Raw genomic sequence first — 8793 nt, forward strand, 5'->3', positions numbered from 1 at the left:
AAGGGGAGGGGAGGGAAGGCGTGCTAACCTTTTGTTTGGAGTCTCTTGGCCATGTGGCCATATCTCGCCTCAGTGAGACTGCTCCAAGCTAGTCATCGTAGCTTACTTTAATCTTTCATCAGTGTCTTCCAATACTGTGGAAGCTAGATAGCTGATATTTGTCATCCAGTGGGCTGGAATGGCTAATTAGCTGGAAAAAGCTAATTGGAAGCTAAAATAGATGATTTGGTGACCATTGGATTGGATTCAACAATGTCCCCTTGAGATAGAGATAGGAATTCATATGTGGATATGTAGGGTGACTAGGCAAGGCTTTTGTCCTTGATATGCTGTCCAATACTCCATCTGCCACCAATTCAGTGTTGATCAGCTTTTTGTCAGATGATAATTACATCAAGCCGGTCTAGAACAGGATTTATATCTTTGGAGAATAAACCAAGGTTGATTTATTGAAGAAATCTACCACAAAATGAATTCTATGTTGTTTTTTTTACATTCTATTTTCGATCTCCATTTCTAGTTTGTTCTCACAGAGAAGTCTTTATGTAGTTGCCTGGAGATGCTAATACAACAGACTGGAGGTAGCTGCACTACTGTTACCTGATCTCAAATTAAAACCTGATCTGTTTTCATTTCATGTTTTAATCATTACTCTGATAGACTGGCTTCCATCTGCTAAACGCCTGACTCTGACGAGGGGAAAACACTCGATGCATTTTGAGACATACTGGGAGAAACCAAAGAGGCAAAGATCAATAAAAAATGCATGCACCTCCTTTTGACCGCAGCCATCCTGGTCTCCTGCAGCAGCCGAATGTGGTTGTGGAGGATGTGGAGTCTGACCAAATCATGGGCTGGTGCCACCAACTGTAAAAGTTAGTGGCAGCAAGGATACCAAGGGGAAATGTTAATCTGGAGCCCTGAAATAGTCATTAACACTTAGGTTAGGTGTTGATTCAGGGGAACACATATGCCAAGAACTCATTTGCAAGATAGGCTAAGTCGTTAGCTTGGCTTTTATAACGTATAAGGCTTAAGCAGACAGAAACCAAAAGAAGCACAGTGACAGCAGTGTCTAAGTAGGGTGTGTAGGGTCAGGATGTGGGCTGATGTGGATAAAATGCCAGTGGCAAATTCTTGTCCCAGTCCGCCCCTGGGGGGAGACGTCCCTTCAGCTCCTCAAAGGGGAGTCTCCTTTGAAATCAGGCACCCACACACGTACCTCAGCAGCACAGCTAGCTAAGCTGGGACTGTTCCCATTATCCATTTAACTCCACCACACTGCTCAGTGTCAGCTTCCCTTTGTTCACACTCATTCAGTTACTAAGTATTATTACACCCCTCGGAATAGGATCGTTTTTGCAAAGCCCCCCGCAAAGGAAGGCATTTACCTTAGTGATTAGGAACCTTCAATGAGAGCGAAGACATTGTGATTGTGGATGTATCTCCTCTCACAATCCTTTACTATTCAACACCTAGATAATAGATCCAATTGCCCTGTGGCGAAGGTTTAGGCCGTGTTTTCTGCATTCTTCAGGTCAAAGAGCTGGAGATGTGTGGCTGATGACGATGTCCCTGGGCTTTCTTAACCACTTGACGGTGCATTTCAAGATCCGCCACAGTGGGACCATGACAGTAGGACAACCAAAAGAGATGCTTGACTATTCCCCTCCACAGTTTTATGTCAACAATTCTGCATGCCTATGATTCATTTGATAGTGCTTCCCGTTAGACAGTAAGGGTGAGTAAGAGCGAGGGAGAGAGCACCTGAGGTCTAACACCACCGAGTTGTGAGTCATGTGATTTAATATTGATTAGACACACACATCCTCTATTTCCTCTGCCGGGACCTACCGCCTATTCATCCTTATGCTCAACTATTTTTGTATGCTGTCAACACTGTCTCGCCCCCTCTTGTGTCTAATGTAATTTACACGAGGTGAAATGGGATAAGCTTTTACAAAATGACCCACTCAAAAAAATATCATTGGTTTGCAGGGGTTCTGATTCAGAAGGGGTTCAGAATGGGGTCAAACAAGGAGACACCAAACACAGCCACTTTACAGTCCATCAGCTTTCATTCATAGGAAGTGAACTTGTGTCGATAGGGCCATTGCTCTCAAGGATGTCATGACGCTTGCAATATGCGTTCCCATCTACAGGAGCCTGTGGATTGTGTCCTTCCATAGCGCAATAATGCATTTACGCTGTAAGCTGCTCACTCCTATTCACAGCAGTGCCATCCTCGACATGTTTATTCATGAGCTCCGCGGCTCACTCTAGACTCCTCAGAGGAGCATTGAGAGTCATGTCTCGAGGCACAGGAGGGAGGGCGGGAGAGCAAGTGTAATGATTCCATTTGAATGTGTCTTATGGCTTTTACTCTGCTCCCATTCCTTATTAACCATGATCGACACATTGAGTTAATACAGAACTGCACAGTGACTGAAGTGCCTTTAAAACCCCGCTCTCCACAGTGGTACATTTTCAAAGAGCCCCCCTGGAGTATTTTGTGTAATTCTCTTTCTCCAGGATTCAAAAAATACATTTTCAACTTACTAGAGGAGCATCTGGCTCTGATTTTCACGTGATTAGCAGAAATCTGCCTAGGCTGATGACTAGGCTGCTTCAGGAAGATAAAAAATGGAACTATCTGGATCTTCCTGTACATCTCCAGTCCGTTTAGGGAGCTGCAAAGCGCCAAGGCAAATGTTTCATTATGTACACAGTATAGTTAACCACATAAGAGAAGAACATGGCATTCACATTTGAGTCATTTAGCAGATGCTCTTATCCAGAGCGACTTACTGTAGCAATTAGGGTTAAGTGCCTTGCTCAAGGGCACATTGACAATTTATTCACTAAGACGGCTCGGGGATTGGAACCAGCAATTTTTTGTTTACTGGCCCAACACTCAACTGCTAGGCTACCTGCCGTGAGCCAAGGCACAAACAAAATTCAACCTGACTTCCTGTCGTCATATACTATACCCCGAAAAGGGGTGCGACATCACATTGACTTGGAGGGGGTATTATACTGGCCAAAAAGCACTCTGCCTGAAGATGATATTAGTGGCATTACATGTGTAGATGTGTCATTGAGCATCAACTTCATTTTAATTCACTGCGACTTCACAGAGGGCGGCAGTACTGCTGCCTGCACTGAAAACAGTTCATATCATGTCTAGGGTTTAGCTAAAAAAGCACTCCACCCATGTGGAACACAGTGGCCCAAGGAAATGGGAGCCAAAGAGGACTCAAGGTCCTCACGAGAACGGTCAAACAGGGCTAGAAGAGGAAAACAACATCTGCTTTTGGAGTGAAAAATGAGATGTATTTTGGTTTTGTTTTGCCAGAGGAGTCAAGAACCTGGAACATATGACGGAATAACAATGCCTCATAGACATACTGTACAGTTACGGCAACTCCTTGTCCTTGTATTTGTGTGGTAATGAGTAAGGCCCAGAGTTTTTTCAGGTCAGTTCATGTGGTCAGGAAAAAACATAGAATTAGGAAATAGAATAGTAATTTAATAGGATCTCTGTGGGAAAAACTCTGAACCGACAGTTAAATCCAATTTGTGTAGGAAACAAATTGAAAGGAAAATAGAAAAGCCCACCTGTGAAGCTGGTGTGCATTCCAAATGCCACACTTTTGGAAATATAGTGCATACATTTTGTGCACTGTGTAGGGAATAGGGTACTATTTGGAAACAGCACTGGTCTGTGACATGTTTACAGTTCCAGTCTGATGATGGTACATTGAGTACTAAATTAATTGTTTTGTTCATACTCTCATAGATTTCTCTTTAAGGATTGTGGCTGGGCTTGGCAGTCTCTCCACTGTTGAGAGATTTTGTGGGATGGCATTCACAATCTGCAGACATTCATTGATTTATTTTCACCGTGAAACAAGACTGTGCATTGAATCGCTATGAGCTATTTGTATCCTCATTAAAATAGTCTAGAACAGCCTTGGAGACTGGAAGGTGAGTCGAAGCAAACTGTACGCTAGACCAGAGGGAACTGAGACAGCACTTTCCATTCCTCTGTCAGAAATAACACACTACTCCCTATTGTGTCATGGCAGCTGACCAAGCCCTGTTAACCTTGTCAGAGTCAAGATTCACTCTCTCTCTGCTTGTGTGTATCTTGGTCACAACTAGGACTAAGATAAAGTAAACTACCATTTTACCACTGCCATACATAAAACACATCTGAAATTGATATGATCTGCTGGTTCATACTGCTAGATGCTGAATGTCACTTTAATACCTCTCATATGCCATGGTCTTAATACAATGTCATGTTCAGACTTCTGGTATTGTCTGCCAAGCCACTGATTACACCTACATTATGCAATGGCAAATGTTTTTGTTTTTTTAATCAAGCCAGAGATCATTGTCATAGGTTAGCTTGCTTCCTCGCTTAGAGTATAATAACATTCCCTGAAACTCTCTCGTGACATCGTGCCTCCTAACCAGAACGATGATATCAGTTATGGATTAAGACAGGAATTGCAATTGATGGTAGCTACCTATAATATTTTCCAGACATAGCATATTTCAGTAAATGCAAGCGAAGATCCACATCATACATGGGTCGGAAATGTTTTTCCACAATTTGTTATGGATAGATGTTTTTGTCCTTTCCTAGAAATGTTGTTTTCCAAGAAAAAAAAACCCAACCCTTGAATTGGCTTGTGGATAATTATAATTATCTTGTCATAGACAAAATACTCACATAACAGCCACAGTTTACTGCACAGTAGTCCACTGTACAGAAGATCAGAAAAGTAGCATCTACACAAATAGCGACGTTTATAACACAGGTCAATGGAGACAAACACTTGATGGAAAGAAAGGCTCTCATTACTTCTCGTTGTCAAGTGCCCTGTCAAGACTGTGTCACCTCATCTCTACTGTGTTCACTGACTGTGTCACCTCATCTCTACTGTGTTCACTGACTGTGTCTCTAATAGCATAGCGCCACATTTAAGAGCTCAGCTAACCAAAACAAGGCGGCATCCCAAATGGCAGCCTATTTCCTATATGGTGCACTAGAATCCACAGGTCTCTGGTTAAAAGTACAACAGTAGTGCACTACATAGAGAATAGTATGCCATTTGGGACACATTTGAAATGATTAAGGAGGCTGTCTTGTGGTGGGACTGTAGTTTATGGTTTCTCAGAGGCAGCCTGTCGCACCTAGTGCATACCACCACCTCTCCTGTCTGTCGCTGGCCTGGTTCACTGACTCACCATCTTTGCGGTGATATGTGATTTCCACCTTGCGCTCCTCTGAGCCCATGAGAGCCTGGGCCACCTGGCTGATGGCATGTGTGTCAGTGTGCTCGCCGTGGAGGAAGTCACAGGTGCATGGCTTCTGCATGACATCCGGTCTGGAATAGCCGGTCATCTCACAGAAGCCGTCATTACAGTAGATGATCGCACAGTTCTGTACCCGGGCATTGGCTATAACAAATTTCCTATCTGTAAGAAAACCAAAACGATACACAATGCTATCAAACCAATCTTAATGTACAGCAGTCTAGAGGTAATACATTACAATTTGAGAGTTTTTGAACAATGCTGTATTTGTAAACTGAAGACAGTCCAATACTTGATTGTATTATTACAATGGTGATATATATTTTTAAATCATTTTTGAGACTTTTTGAAACAACTCTTGATTCCTGAGTAAAACTATTGACTTGAAGCATACAGGAGCATAGGAGATTAAAAATAATAATAATAATTGATTGGACTAATATATTTATTTTCTAGACACCCAAAGGGGGAGGCTCAACTCATCCACCACTAATGATAGTAAATAGATAGTAAATAGATAGTAATAGATCATGACGATATAGTAAAGCTCAACAAAGTACATTATTGACACTGATTTGGCACTAACAAATTGATTTCAATTAACAAACCCCATTCTCAATTGGACAAGTTCAAACTGTTTTTAAAACGTAACTTCATTTCCAAACAGACTGATATACACGACTGCCACAATGCCAAGAACAACGCTTTAGATTAAAATGATGATACTTGGGATGGTATACTTACTCTGTCCCTCGAATTTCCGTATTATTATTCCAAGAAATGTATTTTGTGGCGCAACGTGACCTCTCCGAACAGGCATGATTATTCCGTGGTGTTGTATAAAGGCGCTTTCGCAATGAGACCTGAAGTTACTGTTGTAGCTTCCTCTTCTTTATATTTCCTTTGTCACAAATCATAGCCTACTCGACGCAGACGCACTTTCCACTTTAAATGACCTTTCCCAAATTCACAAGAATACGCTTTAGCCTGCATGCATACCGGAGCATTTGAATGACTCCTTACCGATACGCACGGAATCGGGGAGGATTGCCTGGGTCAGATGTAGTTTGTAAACCATTTCTAGTTGAAGATGGATGCGATCTTGACGTTCTCTGTGGTGATGTGGTGGACGACTAGAGGACAGGGGCTGATATGCCAGGGGAGTGACGTTACCCCTAGGGGCTTAGTGCACAGCGCTGCCACCTCGGGTAAGGTTCATTCTTTGTGCCGAGAAAGCATACATCAGTCAAGCAATCTCGAAAACCTGTACAGTAGGTCCTCTTCAGTGCGCATGTAATACGTGCTCAACGAGTTGCATCTTTGAGTTGGAGCCACGTGTTTTTTTTATTTACGTACAATATAGCATCAATGGACAGAATATACATGAAAAATATTTGAGTTCTTAGTACAAATAAAGTACAAAGTACACGATGTATGAAGTATGTACTTCATCCATCGTATTTGTTATGTCATTAATATACATCTTGAGCGTTGTCATTTCAAACTGATAACATGAAAGCGTTCTGTAACAAAGTGTGAGTAGCCTACTTACTGTATGCTGTAGCCTAGTAATAGCGCACGAGGACTTGTCCATGGTGCTGAAGTTTCAGCGATGACACATGGGCGCAATTGAGACCTCTTGATTTCCTATAAAATATTGTTTAGCATTGATTATATAGCCTATTGACAGTTTTTAATTAATTGTATAGTTCTACCTTGTTGTGTAGCAAAACATAGTTTAAATTGATTCAGTAGGTGTTGCATTCCAATTGATATGAAACCCATACCTGTCTAATACACAGCTCAGATAATCTCCGTAAAGATATGCAAATGTTTGCAGAATGAAAAGCCCTTCATACTGTCTTGCAACATCTGTCCATGTATTTCAGTATAGGAGCTCATCGCCTATCTGCTCCATTAAGAAAACGGGTTGAATGAAGGCATGACTGACAAACACAACCATGTGTATAATAGAGAGCCTTAGCATGTGTGCTGCACGTGTCCGCTTCTCTTCTCATTTCACTGTCAGCTATTACAAAGTCTTACATAATATTTTGTCTTCCAGCATTCTTTTTTTCCAGCACTGCTATTTTAATCTGTCTGATATTTATATCAGCACCATTGAACTGCAAGCAAATATACAACAGAATAAATATATACTCTAATCTCAATTTAGCCATATTTTGGCATCTGGCGATACATACACTATATGTGCAAAAGTATGTGGACACCCCTTAAAATGAGTGGATTCGCTATTTCAGCCACACCCGCTTCTGACAGGTGTATAAAATCAATTTGAGGCAGCCATCATTCAGCAACCTCCTTACATAATGTTTTGCCATCTGTTTCAGGGCCACATGCGCTGATGTTACAACAACCCTAACACACAATAAAGCCATCATACTCAACAGGGCTCATGGACAGGCCCCTGAAATAGCCCCTAATGGCAGGAGGTCTGCAATTTACATAGTGATACATGACTCAGTATCTATATTGTAGGTGTCTCCGTTTACAATCATATTAGATGCCTGAGGGAAGTAGGCGGAAGAGGGAAGACTTCTGAAGTTCTGCTTGTTTCGACTGCCCCTAAAAACCAACTAATCCCTTTGAAAAGGGCCTACAGTTGAAGTCGGAAGTTTACATACACCTTAGCCAAATACATTTAAACTCAGTTTTCACAATTCCTGACATTTAATCCTAGTAAAACATTCTCTGTCTTACGTCAGTTAGGATCACCACTTTATTTTAAGAATGTGAAATGTCAGAATAATTGTAGAGAGAATTATTTATTTCAGCTTTTATTTCTTCATCACATTCCCAGTGGGTCAGAAGTTTACATATCCACTCAATTAGTATTTGGTAGCATTGCTTTGAACTTAACTTGTGTCAAACACTTCGGGTAGCCTTCCACAAGCTTCCCACAATAAGTTGGGTGAATTTTGGCCCATTCCTACTGACAGAGCTGGTGTAACGGAATCAGGTTTGTAGGCCTCCTTGCTCGCACACGCTTTTTCAGTTCTGCCCACATATTTTCTATTGGATTGAGGTCAGGGCTTTGTGATGGCCACTCCAATACCTGGACTTTGTTGTCCTTAAGCCATTTCGCCACAACGTTGGAAGTATGCTTGGAAGACCCATTTGTGACCAAGCTTTAACTTCCTGACTCATGATGCCATCTATTTTGTGAAGTGCACCAGTTCATGATGGTGTTCTTCAGCTTGCAGGCCTCCCCCTTTTTCCTCCAAACATAACGATGGTCATTATGGCCAACAAGTTATATTTTTTGTTTCATCAGACCAGAGGACATTTCTCCAAAAAGTACAATCTTTGTCCCCATGTGCAGTTGCAAACGGTAGTCTGGCTTTTTTATGGCGGATTTGGAGCAGTGGCTTCTTCCTTGCTGAGCGACCTTTCAGGTTATGCCGATATAAGACTCGTTTTACTGTGGTTATAGATATTTTGTAC

At 41.8% G+C, this 8793-nt stretch overlaps 1 protein-coding gene across 1 annotated transcript in view; it reads right to left on the bottom strand.

The window, feature by feature from the left end:
* LOC109904192 (potassium voltage-gated channel subfamily H member 7-like) overlaps positions 1–6535 on the bottom strand; it is a 95764-nt gene extending 89229 nt beyond the window's left edge. Inside the window, exons 1-2 of the mRNA XM_031802086.1 lie at positions 6073–6535; positions 5260–5490 (exon numbers count right to left, since the gene is read on the bottom strand). Of these exons, the coding sequence (XP_031657946.1) occupies positions 5260–5490; positions 6073–6148 (307 nt within the window). The 5' untranslated portion in view covers positions 6149–6535. The remainder of the gene's footprint in view (positions 1–5259; positions 5491–6072) is intronic.
* Positions 6536–8793: the final 2258 nt, after the last annotated feature.

The sequence above is a fragment of the Oncorhynchus kisutch genome, linkage group LG2, assembly GCF_002021735.2.
Source record: "Oncorhynchus kisutch isolate 150728-3 linkage group LG2, Okis_V2, whole genome shotgun sequence".
Taxonomy (NCBI): domain Eukaryota; kingdom Metazoa; phylum Chordata; class Actinopteri; order Salmoniformes; family Salmonidae; genus Oncorhynchus; species Oncorhynchus kisutch.